Source organism: Eubalaena glacialis, chromosome 13 (assembly GCF_028564815.1).
Source record: "Eubalaena glacialis isolate mEubGla1 chromosome 13, mEubGla1.1.hap2.+ XY, whole genome shotgun sequence".
Taxonomy (NCBI): Eukaryota; Metazoa; Chordata; class Mammalia; order Artiodactyla; family Balaenidae; genus Eubalaena; species Eubalaena glacialis.
In genome coordinates this window covers 28,830,709-28,849,348 of record NC_083728.1, presented here as the reverse complement: position 1 = coordinate 28,849,348, position 18,640 = coordinate 28,830,709, and the positions used below count along the sequence as shown (strand labels likewise).

Genomic DNA, 18,640 nt, shown 5'->3' with positions numbered 1-18,640 from the left:
ATATGAAGATGTGGGGTAGCTCACCTGGGCAAGGATACAGTAACTCAGTAGACTTTTACTTAATTCAACATCATCTCTATTTGGAGCCCTGCACCAGTGGGTGGGGGAAGCTCAATCCCGGTCAAGTCAGTCCAAGGGTGGCAGGTAACCTCGGGGCAGGGAGTGTCACTTGTCCATGCTGGTATTCTCGGGGGTCCCCAATCCTGCCTGGTCTCTGTTGGGGTCCAAGCAGAGGTTTGTTGTGCCATCTCCTGGGTACCTTTGGGTTGAGTGCCCCCTTCATGCCCTTTGGTCTTTGGGTTACTGCCAGGTCACCCTGTGCCGGTGGAGCCTGCCACAAGGTCAGACCCATTGGCAGTCACTTTCCTCTGGATCCTGTCACCTCCTTGGCAGCAGCATAGCCTGGAAGGTGAGGGCCCCAACTCTGGAGCCCAACTTCTGGGATTCGAGACCCATTCTGCCCCTTTCTGACTGTGTGACTTGAGGCAAGTTGCTTCACCTCTCTGAGCCTCAGTTTCCTCACCTATAAAATGTGGTGACAACTCTATCTACCTTTATGAATATTTAATGAGATGATGCATATGAAGTCCTTGGCCCGGCACCAGGCGTACAGTAAATTCTCAATCAATGTTGGCTGTTTCTATTAGGAGTTCTCCCTGGAAAGAAACACAAATCCTGCAATTCTTGAGTCCTTCCTCCCCCAGATGAGACATGTGGCCCCTGGCTCAGAGATACAAGGCCCCTGAACAGTGATCTCTCTCCCTCTGGTCAGGGATGCTTGCTACCTTCTGTGACCATGACCTGGCTCTGGCTCTTCTCTTGTGTATTCTCTTGGTCTGGGCTTATCTCAGAGTATTTGAAACTTGAGGGCCTCTTTTTGGCTTCTGCTGTAATCTCCCAGAAGAGAAAAAAAATTGGTTTCAAAATGTTCTCATCACCATCGCCATCAGGGATAACCAGGGATGACTGGGGAGGACTGGCCTCCCAGACCGAGCTCTCAGCAAGATTCGTTCAGCTGGGAGGGCGCAGGGAAGAGCCTCCCTGTTGCAAGCTCGCCATAGCCAATACCTGCTCAGCCCATGCCCCCAACCCCTCTCCCTGTTCGCAGTATACAGGCGAGCAAACTGAGGCCAGAGAGGGGAAGGAACTTGCCAGAATGGCACAGCAGCGAGACCCAAAGTCCAGCTTCCTTCTCCAACTCTGCAGGGTGTCAACGAGGTGGGGGAAGCCCTATCTGAGACAAGGGGTGCTCCCCTCCGCCTCAGAATTCCCGAATCCCCAGTACCTGCTCTCTTCTGGCAGCACTCTGCTGTGGTGTCCTCCTGCCTATGCTCAGGGTGCGTGGGGGTGCCCCACCCCTGCTCCCTCTCCCCCATCCTCACTCCCCTCCACGCACCCCTCCCCTTCCCTTCCTTCTACTAGTCTCCTCTTCCTCTTCCCTCTCCCTCCTCCTCCCTCTCCCTCCTCCTGGAAGCCTCTGCCCCAATGACTCACGTCTGGAGCCGGCAATCAGCTCAGTGGGATGCACATCAGCTCTTGGCTCTGCTCCACCCCTTCATCTGGGTGAAGAGCTGCAGCAGGAATGTTGGGGGGACAGGGGTGGGGGGGACAGAGCCAGCTGGAGAGCAGGCTTCCCTCGCTGGGCCGTGCAGACCAGTGGTTAGCGCCTGGCTCCTGAGTCCACCACAGATTAGCTCTGTGAGCCTCAGCTGCAAGACGGAGAGTGAAAGCTCCTACTCCTGACATTTGATGTAGGGTCAAGAGAGGCAGAGTCCAGAAAGCATCTGCCCGTAGCAGGTGCTCGATAAAGCCCCACTCTTGTCCTGTCATGCCCCCAGCGCCCCAGGCCTCCCAGCCAGGAAGTGCCATACTTGGCCCTCTCCTGTGCCCCCCAAGGAGACCCGTTCCTTCACATGAGGAGCGTGAGGAAACGCAAGTCCCCAGGCTCCCGTCCCACCCCCAGCACCTGAGGGCAGCAAAGCTTCCGCTGAGAGCGGGGCAGACTCTGAACCCGGAAACCATGGAGCCCTCCACTTTCTTACCTGTACCGAGAACTGCCAGCCCTCTCTGCCGATCTCTCTGTGTGTCTCTGCCTCTCTCTGTCTCTGTGTCTGTCTGCCTCTTGTCCTAGGGCTCTCACGGTGGCCTGACTCGCTTTCTCTAACTCCGTGGGTGCCTGTGTCACTCTTATTCTCTCTCCTGTCTGGCTGGTGTCTACCTGAGTCTCCCAGTCTCTTGCTCAGGTCTCCCCTCGCCCCTAGGCCATCCATCCCTCCTGCCTCTACCTCCCCGGCTGTCCACATGCTCTGTCCACACTGGAGGACCCGGGACACACCAGCCCGATAGCTAGCACCCCACCCCTCAGCCAGGCTCAGCTGGGGCCTCTTTCTCTTCCCCTTCTGCACCCAAACCCAAGCAGGGAAGGGTCAGGGGCTGGGCAGGAGCCCCCCAGCCTCTGCTGTTCGCTCCAGGTCCCTGACGTCAAACCTCAGAATAACTCGGCCCCTCGGCCCAGCGGTCGTGAGGCCTTGCCTGGCTGAACGAGGATCGAAAGTGCATCCAGAGGGAGCGCAGCGTGGGGTCCTGGCCCAGCCCAAGATCCTCCCAAACTGGCTGGGGCTCCCAGCTGCCCTGGCCTCCCCAGGCTGCCCGTAAATTCTTGGCATTTTCGGCCTTCGGTTATCCAAACAAGGAATGAATCTTGGTTGCCGAACAAAATGTCTTGAGGTTTGATTTCCTAACCTCACCGCTGGCTCCTCTAAAGAGTCTGGGGCTGGGGAAGGGGGTGGGGAGAACAGCATCTACTTCTTGGAAGAATGGGGTTATTGTTCCAAGGAGGGAACCTAGAAATGGATTGCACAGATGCCCTGGGCGTAGGGATGACCAGGGAGCAGAGGCAGTGTGGCCCCTCATGCAGGATTCCCCAAAGGAACAGGCCATCCCATACGGGCAGCTTCTGGCTCTCTCCTCCCGGGCCCCAGAGCTCGGCCTGGCTGGGATATACACAGACCCTTTCCCCTTCACTCCTTGGGCAGGTAATGTGAGAAAACAGGCCCCAGGTCTGCCCCTCAGCCTGAACCTCTGCCTGGACTCTGGCCTCTGAGCGTTTGCTTAACCCCAGAGTCAGCTCTGAAATGTCTGGAATGGAGCCTGAGTCAGGGGTCATGTCCCAGGGGGGCCACCGACCAGCTGTGGGCCCTGGGGAAGCCACCTGCATCAAGTAGTTCCTCTGCAAAGTGGAATTTAAAATACTGCCTCCCAGCAAGAGGGTAAGCTAAAGAAACAGAACAGGTGTTATGGCCAGCATTTATGGAACACTTCCTGTGTGCCAGACACTGTCCTATGTGCCTTGTGAGAATTATTGCACTGAATTCTCACAATGAGCCTAAGATTGTTTGCCCATTAACAGATGAGGAAACTGAGGCACCAAGAGGTGAGGTGACTTGCCCAAGGTCACAAGACCAGGAACGGTGAGGTCAGGTTCACACTCAGGCTGTCTGATGCCAGAAACCACGCTCTCAACACAATAAACAAGACATGTCCACTGTGACCTGGTCCCTGGGTACCTAACTGAGGCCTGGGGAACAGAGAGGCCCTTGGCCATCAGAGGGAAAATTCACAGGTACTGGATTTTCCCCTTCTCCCAGGAGGCCCTCAGCCAAAGAGAACTTCTCTAGGGCTCTTTTGCCAGAGTAAATTCAGGTAGCACCTCAGTCATCAGGGGCAGCCCTTGAAAGCTGAGGGAACCCTGAACTTCCGTCTAGGCGTCCTCATTGTTACAACCTCCATCCTTGGCCCAGGGCCTGGGGTAAATCCCACAGAGACTGAGTGTGGGCCTTGGGGCCCCACTGACTCAATTTGAATCACATCTCTACTGTTTGCTGGGTGTGTGTTCTCAATCACTTTGCCAGTCTGTGCCTCAGTTTTCTTGTCTGTGAAACAAGGACACTAGTAGAAGCCACTTTGCAGGTTGTCGTGGAGATGAAATGAATTAATACACATGCAGGGCTGAAGACAGCGCCCGGCATAGAGTCAGAGCCCAGGGAAGCCAGCTGTTGAAAACATGCTTGGGATGCTCGGCACAGGAAGACAATCCATCTTGGAGTCAGCACAGGAGCCCGACTCCAACTTCTCTGTGTCCCGCCTTGTGTGATCTTGGGAAAGTCCCTTTTTCTCCTCCCTGGGCCTCAGTTTCCTCATCTGCCAAGTGGGGAGCATGAAAACAAGTACCTCAGGTGAGGATAAAATGAAGTAAAGCATGCAGAGATCTGGTGGGGTCTGCAGGCGAGGAGATGACTGGGGACTCTTGAAGCTGAAAGCAAAACGGCTTCCTTTGGACAGAGGAACAGAGCCTCAGAAGCTCAGGCTGGCGGAGCCTTGTGGCCCTTTACTCCTGATTCCAGTCCAACACTCGTTGGTCTACCAAGTAGGGCTGAAGGATGGAAGGTGATTCCCAAGCAACTGAGGGGAACCCCCATATGAAAGCTCTGCAGAGACTGTAAATGGGTCCCCCAGGCACAGAGATGAGCTAGAGAGAGGCTGTAAATAAAGCGGCTGGGGTCATGCTGACCTAGGGTCCAGTTCCAGCTCTACCTCTTGCCAACAGCCCAGTTGTTTTTCTCAGCTTTTGACGAATTTTCAGCGTGCAAAAACTGGGAAATATGGAAGTGTGTGAAGACACAGAGGGAAAAAAATCACTGTCATCCCAATCCCCTGATCATCTCCTGGTTAGTTTCCTTGCTGTTCATTCTATGCATTTGAAATTTTTACTGAAATGCTTTAGATGTATGAAAAGGTAGAGAGAAAAATCAGATGAAATTTCTTGTCCCCACAACCCAGCTTAAGGAACAAAACCTTACCAACCCAGTTAAGCCCCTGACCCTCTCCTGCCTCCTTCCCCCACCAGAGATGGCTACTGTGAATTCTGTGTTGATGACCTCCTACTCCAGGTCCCTCCCTAACCAATGTATATTTGTTTCCTATATAAGTGGTCACACTGTCTATCTCTTTCTACAATTTGCTTTTGTTCACTCGACCTTGTATCTGTGAGATTTATAGCTCTGCAAGTGTGGGAAAAGCCTGAGTCACAGTTTTTCCATCTGTAAGCTGGGGACAATGGTAAGCACATGCCTGAGTTTGCTGTGAGGCCCAAATAACTAGTGCATGCTGAGGTCTGGGAGTGTGCCTGGCGCTGCATCTGCTTGCAGGGAAGTAGGAGATGCTGTTATTGCTTCTTCTCTCTTCCGGGGTGAATGCGTTGCTGTGGCTACTCCACAAACAGGACTGTCTCTGTGCCAGGCACTATCATACGTGTTTTACAAACATTGACTCATTGAACCTCATGATACCCTAAAAGGTGAGGACTGTTATGATCCCCATTTATAGTGGGGAAACTGAGGCCCAGAGAGTTCACACATCTAGGAAGTGAGGGAGGTAGGCTTGAACCAAGGCAAGCTGGCTCCTGACCTCACACTCTTAATCACTACGCTGACTGCCTCTCCATGCCACCCATTTTACAGATGAGTACACTGACCCTGGGTGGAGGAATGACTCGACTACATTCACCCCGGGGTCATTGGCAGGGACAATCTTGTGGTGACAGGACACACAGCATGTCAGAAACCTCATGAAAAATCCATGCGTCCTTACAGTTATGAAGCTCTGGGATTATGTGCAGAAATACAGGCCTGCACACGTGCACACATGCACCGTTCTGAACTTAATTTGCCAGGTAGAGTGTTCATTCCTCCATGCACTTCATCATCCCCTCCACTGATGTTTACTGCAAGCTTACACGCTAGGCACTGTGCAGGTGATAAGGATTCAGCAGTAAGCAAGGAAGACTTGGTCTTTCCCCTCTGGGAGCAGAGGAAGAGACACTAACCTAGTAATTTCTCATGTGTAATGATCAACCATGATACATGCTGTGAGGGAGGGGCTCACCGGTTCTAGGAGTGGATAATAGGGGGCCCAACCTTGATGGAGGGACAGCTCCAGGAGGAAGGACAGAGCTGAGATCTAAAGAGTGGATTAGCAGTTCCTAGGCAAGGAAGAGAAGGGAAAAACATTCCAAGCACAGGGAATGGCAAGTGCAAAGGCCCTGAGGTGGAATGGAGCAAAGTGATTTTGAAGGAGTGAAAAATGTTTGGTGTGGCTGGAACACAGAGGGTCAGCAGACTGTGGCCAAGATGAGACCAGAGTGTTCATCAGGGCCCAGACCCAACCTTCCTGGGCCTGACCCTGCTCTCGAGGCTTTCGGGTGCTGGGAACTGATGTGGCCACTTTCTGTCCTGCCCCCAGTGATGGGCAGTGGCAATGGACATCTGGACATGCTCCTCCCCTCCTTGCCTGACCCTGGTCCTATCCCTGTCACCCTGTCTTCAGTATCAGCCTTGCCCACCAGAGATGGGGGATGGGGGGATGGGTGAGGGAAAGAGCTTACCCATTGGATTCAAATCCTCACTTACCAGCTGTGGGTAATGCTTGGCCTCTCTGGGCCTCAGTTTACTCATTTGTCAAGAGTGGAGCAATCTCTCTTTTCCTCCAGGCTGCTGGGGATCAGAGTTACACACCAGAGTTGCGCAGGCAGGAAACCCTGTTGCTGCATGGGGAGATACCCCAGCAAGGCCTCCTTCCATCTAGAACACACTTGACTCCATTCCCCCAGGTGGAGCTGGGGCTGGGAGGGGAGCTGGGGTTACTGTCACATGATCACTTCAGTCAAGCCAGCTTTGAAGTGCAGCCTGGGAGAGTCGCTCCCAGACAGCCTGGATTTGCCCTTGATGAGCTGTCTGTCCTTGGACAAGTTGCTTAACTTCTATGTGCTTCATCTGTAAAATGGGTTGATAATATCTCCTACCACAAAGGGTGGGATTTAATATACATAGAGGTTAGAACAGTGTCCAGCACATAACAAGCACTAAGTAGACACTTGTCAAGCAAAATGGACACACCACCCCACTCTGTGTAAGGGCTGATGCACAGGTGGCAGGGAGGTGAGTGACTGCAAGAAATGTGCTTCTTTACTTCCTCTTGATTAAACTCCCAATTCCTACACTTGGGAGAATAAGGAAGCCTCATCCACTGGGCCTCATTGTAGACAATCCTTCCAAGATCAAGGTTTAGATACAGACAACCACAAAGGGATAGCTGAATCTGAGGCCAGAGCCCTGGCAGCTCCTTCCCAGCTTATGAGAGGCACCCACATCCAGGCGGCAGAGGCACCCACGCCAGCCCCTCTGCAAGGAGGAATCAATGAGCCCCATTTTCTGATGAGGCCACTGAGGCTCAGAGAAGCTCCATCACTGGCTCAGAAAGCAAACACCAAAGCTGTGATTGGACCAGCGCCTGACTCTCAGCGCCATGCACCAGGCCCACACTAGACTCAGCGCTCCAGCTGGAAGTTTGGCGAAGCCAGGCCTGTGCCGGGAATCGCAGCTTGAGCTGAGAGTTGAAAAGCGCAGTCCTCCTCAACAGCCCCGCTGGTCCCTGACACTCTCCACTCCTGGCTCCCTGCCCACTCACTCTGCTTACACTGAGCCCTGACCCAGAAGAAAAGCAACAGAATCTCCTGCAGGGAGGAAAATAGCCTAGGAAGGCTGGGCCTGGCGGCTCAGAAAAAACAAGACAACCCCCTCTGCCTTGAGCCAAGGGTTCAGGGCCTGTGTGGGCCCCGAGGGGATGGGAAGGGCTGGAGCCAGGCAGAGGTGGAGCAGCCAACCTTGGCCATCAGGCTCACAGCCACAAAGTTAGTTCCATTGGGAAAATGAGGAAACTGAAGCCTGGGGATGGCAGGGCGGGATGTGATGGGCCAGGCAAAGGCGACAGGGCCGGCGAGATAGAGGGTCTGACTTCTGTGACCTCTGCAAAAGCAGTACAGTAGTTATAGTCATCTATTGTGGCACAACGAATTACCCTAAGATGTTCAGCAAGTTAAAGTAACCACAAACATTTATTATCTCTCACAGTTTCTGAGAGTCAGGAAGCGGGAGCCCCTTAACAAGGTAGTTCCGACTTGGGTTTTTTTCCATGCAGTTACACTCGGATGTCAGCCGGGGCTGTGGTCACCTGAAGGCTTGACTAAGGCTGGAGGATCAGCCCCTAAGGTGGCCCCAGCACAGGGCCGGGAGGGTGGTACCAGCTCGTGGTGGGGGCCCTCTGTTCCTCTCCAGATGGGTCTCTCCTCAGGGCTGCTTGAGGGTCCTCAGAACATGGCGGCCAGCTTCCCCCCAAGCAAGAGATTCAAGAGGGGGCAAAGCAGAAGCCACAATGTGACGATGTCACCACAGGCTCACCACCAACATTTCTACAGTATCCTGTTGGTCACACTGGCCAGTCTGACTACACTGGGGCATGAGTACTGGGAGGGGGATCATTGGGGCTGCCTTGGAGTCTGGCTGCTACAAGCAGCCCACTGGAGTGGTGAAGGCTGTGGTCTCAGGAGCTCGAAGGCCTGTGTCCCAAGCCAGCCTCTGCCACTCCCAAGCTGTGAGACTTGGGGGACGGGCTCATCTTCTCTGTGCTTCTTTTCCTCATCTGTGAAATGGGGGCGATGAGACCAAGGACTAAACAGGCTAAGTAAGGCCCTTGGGGCCACACCTGTCACCCCTCCTCAAGCAGGAACCAGCCTGCTCTGGTCACCGCTCTCTCCCCAGAGCCCCGCAAGAGTCCTGGCACTTCTGAATGAGTTTGTTGAACAGACGAATGAGCCCCGAGACTGTGTCAGGTTTCTGGAACATTTCTCCTGCAGATACCACAAGCTGGCTCCCTCCCTTGCCGTGGGCCTCCCTCGGCTCCTCCCCCACTGCCCTCCAGTCTCTGTGCGGCATTTCTTCCCCTTTTCTTCCTGCCCTTGGACCAGTGGTCTCCCCAGCACTCTGGCCCTCTGGCCATACCTCTCACAGGGCTCCAGGGGCAGCTGGGGCTGGGTTAGGATGTCCAAACTTATTTCTAGCAGCCAAACAATGATTCAGTGGAAATCCGGTGCTCCTTACATAAAATGGACCTATTTGTTCTTTTTAACAAATAGTTTCTGAGCACCTCTTATGTGCCTGGCACTGTTAGAGGCACAGAGGGCGCGGCCATGAACAGGGCAGCCCTGCGCTCCTGGGGCTGATATTCCTGTGGGGGAAAGAGACAAATAGGAAATGACTGCAGTGATTTCAGATGCGTGACATGCTGTGAAGAAACCACAGTCATGGCAGGAGGAGTAGGGCTGGGGCGCAGTTACCTTTGATGGGGCGACCAGGGAACGCTTCTCAGAGGAGGTGACACTTATGGGCAGACCTGAAAGTCAGAAGGGAGCTGACAGGAGAAGCTCTGGGAGCTCCTGAGATAGGGGCGTGTGGATGTGTGTTGGAGGATTCGAGTAGGTAACACCCTGGCTCCGCGGCCAGACCCCAGGGCCCCTCCTCCAAACGCAGTGTGGGAACCACAGACACAACCTCTGCCCAGGGCAGTTTGTCCACATCGCTAGTGTACACACCCTTTAACTCGGCAGTTCTGGTTTAAGGGATTTATCCCCAAGCAGCCTTGCAAGAGAGTTAATGACAAGTGGACAGGATGTTCCCAGCAGCCCTGGTGTGATGGCAAAAGCCTGGAAATAACCTACAGCCAAGCTATAAGCAAACAGTGGGAGGCTGTTAAAACAGCAAGGCGAGTCTCTCTGGATGAATCTAGAACAATCTCCAAATTATATTAAGAAAAAAGGGCTTCCCTGGTGGCGCAGTGGTTGAGAATCTGCCTGCCGATGCAGGGGACATGGGTTCGAGCCCTGGTCCGGGAGGATCCCACATGCCGCAGAGCAACTAAGCCCGTGAGCCACAATTACTGAGCCTGCGCGTCTGGAGCCTGTGCTCCGCAACAAGAGAGGCCGCGATAATGAGAGGCCCGCGCACCTCGATGAAGAGTGGCCCCCGCTTGCCACAACTAGAGAAAGCCCTCGCACAGAAACGAAGACCCAACACAGCCAGAAATAAATAAATAAATAAAATAAATAAACCCAAAGTTTAAAAAAAAAAAAAAGACACAGGGTGCAGGATGGTGAGCTGACATTTTTATAGACTAAAAGCAGGGTATATAAGCATACTTACTGCTGGTACATGCTTAGAGTTTCTCTGAGAGGAAACCTGGAAGCCCCTTCAGTTGTCTGTGAGTAGGGGAAACAGGGCAGGGCTTATATTACCCATTCAAAAAATTAAAATTAAAATTAACATTACAAAAATTTGCGTTTAAATTGAAACACATACACAAAACCGTCAAAGCTCTGACATTCCAGATGTCCATATGTCTGGCTAGACAGGGCAGTAGCTCCTGTGTGTAACCTCCTGCAAGTTACTTTCCTGATTGGGGCCTCAGTTTCCCTGTATGTGAAATGGGGCTGGGCTGACTGGGCCCTGCATGTCCTCCAGGCTCGCCAGGTCTCTGCTCCTGTATCCCTCCCTGCCTGGGGCCCAGTGCCTGGGGGACCCCTGCTGAAGCCCTTTCTCCTTCATTAGCCTCTAATCTCTGCCCTTCCTACCCTGGGGCCAAGGTTCAGCCTGTCCTGCTTCACCCTAATTCCCATCCCAAGATGGGATGCTCAAGAAATAATTTCTGAGTGAATACATGAATGAAACTCAGAGGGTGAGGGATTAGTTTGAGGAAACACATTTATTATTATAACACATTTTTATATGGGACATTTTATAGAACCTTGTGTTGCTGAGTTTGTTCTATGTTGAGATATAGTCTCAATATGTGGATACAGTGAAATTCACTATTTTAATGTACAGTTCTATGAATTTTGACAAATGTGTATAGTCATGTAACCACTATCACATGATATAGAATATTGCCAACACCCCAAAAGTTCCCCTGTGTCCCTTTGCTGTGAATCCCTACCCCCGGGCCCCAGCCCCTGACAACAGCTAATTCTGACTTTTCCAGAAAGTCATATAAATAGAATCCTACAGTATGTAGCCTTTTGAGTCTGGCTTTTCTCGTGCAGCATAATCGGAGATGCCTCCGTGTTGTTGCATGCATCAGTAATTCAGTCCTTTTTATTGCTGAGTAGAGTTCATTGGATGAATGGACCACAGTTGTTTATGCATTTACCAGTTGAAGTCTTTTTCATTTAGATAATGCAGGAGAGAAGCTGGCTTGAGCAGATCCCCTTGGCCGCTGAGGCTGCTCATGCCTGCATGCTCATCCCTAGTCTGTCCGGGGTAGCCTCCTTCCTCCCCCAGCCCCTGCCTGTCAAAACTCCTTTCCTTTCCTTCAAGGTCCTTTTCAAATGCCCCCTCCCCAACAAGGAGCAGGGTTTACTGTCCCCGTGTCACAGGTTGGTAAAGTGAGGCTCAGAGAAAGGTAGCCCTCACCTGCTAGAGGCCCACAGCTAGAGCATAGCAGAGCCAGAAGTCAAACCCAGGGCCAAGGGGAGAGGGGGTAGCTCAAGGGCCCAAGATCAGCCTCTTTGCAGGCCAGAGGGGTAGTGGGAGTTCAGAGCCCCATTCCCCCCATCTCAGCCCTGAGAGTTTACCAGCATGCGGGTGGCAGAGAATGGGGAGGTCCAGTCCTGCATGAGGGGGGGCCGTGGCAGATCCCACCAGGGCCTGTTTCTCCATGGGGGTCCTTCCTCCACCCTTCCAGCTGGTGCCTGAGCCCGGGCTGGGCCCAACTCCCACCATACAGGCTGACATCAGTCACCAGAGCTGCGGGCTGGCTGAACGGTGCCCATCTTGCCCAGATTACCCATCCTAGGGCCCATGAGCATGCATGGCAAATTGGATGATGGGCCCCAGCTGTGGGTGGCCTTCGCCCCACCCAGCCATTGGCAGCCACAGGACAAGTGGGGGACTAATAAGAGTGCTTAGGGAGCTCCCATCGCTCGAGAGGATCCCAAGCTACCCTGCTCTGCAGACCTGAGGAGTCTTGGAACACAGCCCAGCAGCTGGTGACCTTCGGCAAGTCTTCTGGGTCTCAGTTTGACCATCTGCAAATGAGACTCTTGGGGGAGAGGCTTGAGAAGGTCTCATGGCAGGAATAAACTTGCTGTTTGTCTGTGTGTAGCAGAAGCTCAGGGCCTGGGAGTCTATATTTTAAACCAGGCTCCAGGAGGCTTGTGACACATGGGATAGTCTGAGAGCAGCCTCAGTATAGCTCTGCTTACCCTTGTGCACATGAATGCACCCTGGGCCACATGTTAGAATCCCCAGAGTGTTGATAGAGGCATGGTGGGGAGGCTGACCTGTGGGGATGCTGGTAGCCTGGCCCAGGGTGCAGGGAAGTGAACAGATTGGCAACTCACATTAGGATCATAGTGACCAGAACTTGCTAGTGGATTGAGTGCAGTGGGTGACAGAAAGAGTCAAGGGTGAAGTCTGGATTTGGGGCTTAAGAACTGAGTGAGGCCATTTACTGTGATGGGAAAGAGGGAGGAGAATGGGTTGGGGAGGCAGGGACGGGGTGCTGCGGGAGCTAGGGAATCAAGGGTTACGTGTTGGATGCTTCTGCCTGAGATGCTTTTGGAAGCCCGGGTGGCAATGGCAAGCTGGTGGGACATTCAGGGGAGAAATCTGGGTGAGATGGAGACCGCGCAGTTAGCACATAGGGGGATGTGAAAATCCTAGGACCCACTGGAGCGGCAGGGCCCTGATGCATCTGGGGCCTTGGGCACTTTGCCATCTGGTCCTGGGTGGAGCTTATGGATCCCTTTTCAGAATATTACTTTTAAATGCATAAAATAAAAGCATAAGAACACCCAGTGATATTGCGATTATAATCAAAACATTAAAAATTAAATCTGTGCCATAGTTGTCACATTATCCAGTGGTGGGTTTGAGAATGTCTGTCATTCTGAAGTGATGATCAATATAATATTTTAAGATACTGTAACATCGGTGCTGTGATGTGAAAATATTTGTGATTTCTATTGGTAATGAAGTTGTAGAATCAGCTAATAGTGCTATGATTTGGGGCCTATGCTCATAATTGAAGGAAATACCAAATTTTAATTACAGGTTAGTGAACAAAAACGTAATTTTTCTCTCATCCAAGTTCATGGACCCCCTGAATTCTCTTCACAGGCCCTGTGGTCCCCCATTAAGCACCCTTGACCTAGGGAGAGAACGTAAACACCCTTGACAAGGGCCCAGGATGGGGCTTATGAGAGCTCCCTAAGAAGCCTGAAAAAGGAGGACTCAGAGAGGGGGTGATGGGAGGGGAGGGGAAAGGAAGGAGATGGGGAGAAGGAAAACTCAGGGAGGGTACATCTGGGAAATACTTCCAGAAAAAGGGAGCGGCCATAGGGGTTGACTGCTGCTGAGGTGGAGAGTAAGCTGAGGGCATAGAAGCGTCCCCTGACCCTCCCTCGTCAAGGAGGGTTATAACGAGGTGCGTTAAAGAGTGAAGGGGCTCCCTGGGGCTGGGGATAGGTCGGCGGGTGCACAGGATTCAACAATATGGATTGTATTTTTTTCTTGAGTGTGGTAAATACACAGATTTTATTATACTGTTCTTTATGCTTTGTGTGTGTGCGTGAAGTACACCATAATAATATTATTAATTTTTTTAAAAGGTAGGGACTTCCTGGTGGTCCAGTGGTTAAGACTCCATGCTTCCACTGCAGGGGGCAAGGGTTCGATCCCTGGTTGGGGAACAAAGATCCCGCATGCCACAGTCCAAAAATTAATTAATTAATTAATTAATTTAAAATCAAAAAATTAAAAGGCGAGCGTGGGAATGGAGGTGAAAATGGAGACAACTTGTTCAAGAAGTTTTGTTGTTTGGGGGAGCAGAGAAACTGGAGACACAGACAGAGGGGGCTGTGGAGTCAAGGATATTTTTTTTCTTTAATTTTTAGCTGGGAGCCCTTGGAGCACATTTGTGTGTTGGGGGGGGGCGGTGGGGCGCTGATGGTGCAGAGGAGGAAAGAAGGGGCCAAAGGGACAAAGGCTTGAGAAGCTCGGACGTACTTGTCTCCCTGGTCCTCAAGTCCCCTTTGTGACCTCTGCACCACGGGTTCTCACACTTAAGCGCGCGTCAGCTGGCTGGGCCTCTCCGCAGATTTTCTGATTCAGTAGGTCTGGAGTGGGACCTAGAAACTTGCATTTCTCACAAGCTCCCTGGCGATGCTGCCACAAGGACCACAATTTGAAAACCACTGCTCTAATCGACACCACTTGCGCCCCCTTTAGGATTTAACATTGCACTACAATGGACCATGCCCCTTCTAAAGCACTCAAGGGAGGAAGGTATGGGAGCAGACACTTGAGATGGAAGAGACTAAGGAAGAAGCAGCTGGAACCTGACCGCCAGCCAAGGTCACTGCCTCTCTCTTGGAAGCACCAGTCTTCCCAGGGTCCCTGGGAGCTGCCCTTTTGGACCTCCTGGAAGACTGACAGGAGAAGGGAAGGAGCCAGGGCTGGGGGATAGAGACTGTGGCAAGAGGCCAGCAAGTATGCCAAATGGAGAGGGAGTGGAGGAGGGGCACCGGCTCTCTGCCTTCAGGCACTGAGCCCTGAGAACATGCTGTTCACCTTTGCAATATGATCCTGGTCTCACACCAGACCAGTTTCTCCCGCTCTTGGGAAAGAGAGCCGCCCTGTCAAAGAAATGAACATTAGCTTGTCAGATCCCAAAACATCTGAGCTGGGAGAACCCTTGGAGACTGGCCAGTTCAGCTCCATTTCACAGATGAAGGGGGCCAGAAAATAGAAAGTCCAGCTTGGTGGATGGACCCGCAAACTCTTGTACGGGGAAAGATGCATCCCTACTTCCTGTTACTGAGTCAGCCCTAGGAAGCTGGGTAACGGGCATGACACTGGGGGCTATGCTCTGACCCTTGCTGCTTCCCCTTTTCATTGACTCACTGAACACATTTTTTTTGAGCACCCACTGTAAGCTAAGCATTGTGCTAGATATGGAGATAAAGCAAGACCAAGCCCCTTGCTTCATGGCACTGACATTCCAAGGGTAAATTTTAAAAGGCAATAAACAGATAAATATGTAATACAAAGTCAGGGAGTGATAAGTGGTAGGAAGAGACCTAAAATGACATGAGGGAGTGAGCCTTGTAGATGGTGTGCGGGTGGGGAGGATCCACACAGAGGGAACAGCATGTGCAAAGGCCCTGAGGTGGTTGTGTGCTTGCTCTGTTGGAGGGGTGTTACAGAGGCCAGTGTGTCTGGAGCTGAGTGAGGGAGAGAAGGCAAGGAGAGGAAATCAGAGTGGTAGCAGGAGGCCAGGTCATGAAAGAACCTGTGGTCAGAGAGGATTTTGGCTTTTCCTCTGAGTGAGACAGGAACCCTGGGAGGGCTTTGAGCAGAGGAGAAATGTGATTTGACTTAGGTTTAACAGGATCCCTCTGACTGCTGAGTGGAGGATGCCCCTGGTTGCTCTATGTCCTTCCACGGGGACATATGGAAGGGACAGGAGCCTTCCCCCAGGCCCTACCCATGACCCCAGCCCACCGTCTGTCTCCCCACAGCTAGAAAGGTACATCCAGATGAACCTGAGGTTGGAGCTGGCGCAGGCCCAGCAGCACATGGTCCAGAACCAGACAGCCACCATGCTGGAGCTGGGCACCAGCCTCCTGAACCAGACCACCGCCCAGACCCGCAAGCTGACCGACGTGGAGGCTCAGGTACCGGAGGGTGAGGGGGCAGCATTGGGGGGCCTGTAGCTGGCCAGGCTGGCTCACAGCCCCAGTCATCTTGCCCTGACCCCTGTCCCTGGGTGAGGTCAGGGCCTCCTCTGACCCTGTAGCCTCCTGGGGCTCCTCCCTGATGACCCCGTTACAAAACTCTCTCCCACCAGGCCATGAGCCAGGGTAGGGAGAGGGGGGAGGGTAGACACTGGGTTTGGCTCTTCTGCCTCTGTGACTCCAGTGTCCGGGTCCGTGCTGGACACTGGGATGAGGGGATGCAGCAGCACACACACACACCCAAAGGACTCACAGTGCTCCAGGGGAAGGTGGATAATAAACAATTCATTAGAACTCAGGGCGCCAATGACTCTGAGAGGAGGCCACAGGGAGCAGCCGAGAGGGAAGGAGAGGACAGGAATATAAACGAGAGGGTAAGTGAATGGCTGAAAAGACGCTGACAAATGGGCACATGTTTGTTAAACCCTACTATGTGCCAGGCACTGTTGGATGGGCCTGGTTCTAGTTTATAGCAGTAAATAAAACAGGCATGGATCCTTACCCCCATGAAGCTTCCTTTCTAATGAGCACCAAGAAAACAAACAGGATAAATAACATATGTGTGTGAGACGGTGGTAGCACTAGGGAGAAAGTAGCATGGACGAGATCAGTGGGGAGTGTGTGCCGGGAGTGGCGGGAGGGGCGAGTTGCAAGTTTAGACAGTATGGCCAGGAAGGCACCGCTGGGAGGGTAGGACTGGAGCCAGGCTTACTGGGAGAACCTTCCCGACAGGGAGAACAGTATATGCAAAGGCCCAGGGGTGGAACGGTGCTGGCAAGCTCCAGGAGCATCAAGGAGGCCGGTATGGCTGGAGTGACCCAGGGAGACTGGTGGGCTCAGACAGGTGATGGGGGCAGATGGCATCACAGGGCTTTGCAGGCCACTGCCGTGTGAGGCAGGAGCCACAGGGAGATTTTGAGCATCGGGGCTGCTTTTTAAGTCTGCCTCAGACTACCGAGCAGACAAGGACTGTAGTGAGCAAGGGCAGGAACAGAGAGCCCTGTGAGTAGGCTGGCACGGGATACAGCGAGAGATGGAGGCCGGGGCCTGAGTGCAGACGGGGAAGGGCAGGGAAGTGGTCAGGTACCCGTTTGGAAGGTGGAGCTGATGGGACTTGCTGATGGATTAGATACGGGGGGGATGGGTCAAGGGTGAGTCCTCCTGGGGTCTGAGCAGCAGGAGGAATGGAACTGCCATGCACGGTGATGGGGAAGAGTAAATTTAAGAAGCAGATCATAAGCTCAGTTAGGGTCTGTGAGTGAGTGAGTGAGTGAGTGAGGAAATACTGAGAGGGTGGAAATAGGTTAGCAAGTTTCTGGAACGGCAGGGCCCAAGGTCAGGTGTGTGGCGGTTGGCAGGGCTCCTGCAGGGCTTACATGGGCCCCCACCTCCCCCCACCCCCCCACTTGCCGGGGCAGGTCCTGAACCAGACATCGAGAATGGAGATCCAGCTTCTGGAGACCTCACTGTCCACCAACAAGCTGGAGAAGCAGCTGCTGCTGCAGGGCCACGAGCTCCACCGGCTGCAGGGCCACAACAGGTGGGCGCTGGCACCTTGGCACTGGACAGGGACAAGGGCTGGGATCAGGGCTGAGGGCCAGGGCCAGCCGGGACCCACGTGGGCGTGAGACCAAGGGTGAGCACCAGAGCCAGCCAGGGCTGGGCTCGGGCCGGGGCCGAGGTTGGAAGCTGGACTTGGGCTAGTGCCTGGGATGGGGGTTGGGGCCAGAGCTAGGGGCCTGGGTTAAGACTGGAGTGAGGGGACACTTGGGGGACTAGGGCTGGAGCTAAAGCTGGGACGTGACCAGGGCTGGGGTAAAGACTGAAACCAGGGCTGGGGATCAGACTGAAGCCGAGAGTGAATGTGGACCCTGGGGCTGGGCTGAGGCTGGGGCTGGCAGCCAGGCAGGCCTGGGACCTGGCTACCCTGTCCTGGGTGGGACAGGGGACAGGCATTTTCCTGGGGCTCAGGACACACTGATTCTTTCTCTGTTCTTTCTATCTTTCCCTCTCTCTCTCCCTCTCTCTCTCTCTTTCTTTCCTTCTTTTCTTTCTTCCTTTATTTATTTCATAAATTTTTAACAGCCTTATTGAACTACCATTTACATACCATACAATTCACCCTGTACATTTTAATTTGATTTACTTATTTGTAAATAAATAAATCTGATCTCATCTACCAACTCTCCTTCCCAGAAGCAACCACAGTGACCAGTTTCTTTTCTGCATTAGCAGACAGTCTCTGCATTTATAAGCAAAGACACACAAGGGGAACACCCTTTACATTACAAAGAAAGAAAGAGTCCTGGGGTACAGATAAGGCAGAGACATGGACATCTGAAGCTGATTTCATCTTGGTTTCAAGCTGAGTAGAGGAAACACTGCCAAGGTCAGGCTGCCGGAGGAGGCACCGGAGCAGCCACAGGCCTGTGTACAGGGCAAGATATTGTTGCTCACGTGCTGGGTCAAGATAAGGCATAAGGATCCTCCAGCTCCCTGCGATCTGGGGACCGTTAATGATAGTTTGTGCACCTTCTTATTCTTACTCTCCACCCTGAGGGGGGAAGGACTGGGACACTAGCAATCACTCTGAATTGAATTACCAAGTGCCTAGAGACCAGTGAAGATGGAGGATATCATCAATAAGCTTTTGGCCCATGGAGACTGCTAAAATTCTAGAATCCAAGTGTGCCCAAATTCTCTCTTTTCCTGCGGCATAATTTGGGGTCCAGGGAAAATTCCTTCTGCCCTGGCTGGACTCATTTTCTAAGTCTGGAGGATGGGTTGGCATAGCCTCATGTATAGGAAAACATCTCCCTCCTACCCCTATCCCTCAGCCAGCCACCCACCCACCCACAGCAGAGGCAAATATGTATGCACAGTCCCTTTTTAAACCCAAGTGAAGCAGACTACTCCTTGGCACATTGGTTTTTTCAGTTGTCCTAGAGATGGTTCCAT

The 18,640-nt window shown here is 52.8% G+C and overlaps 1 protein-coding gene across 1 annotated transcript in view; it reads left to right on the top strand.

Moving 5' to 3' along the window:
- Window positions 1-18,640, top strand: part of ANGPT4 (angiopoietin 4) — a 40,909-nt gene that overhangs the window by 4,348 nt on the left and 17,921 nt on the right. The window contains exons 2-3 of the mRNA XM_061208302.1: window positions 15,467-15,622; window positions 17,101-17,222. Of these exons, the coding sequence (XP_061064285.1) occupies window positions 15,467-15,622; window positions 17,101-17,222 (278 nt within the window). The remainder of the gene's footprint in view (window positions 1-15,466; window positions 15,623-17,100; window positions 17,223-18,640) is intronic.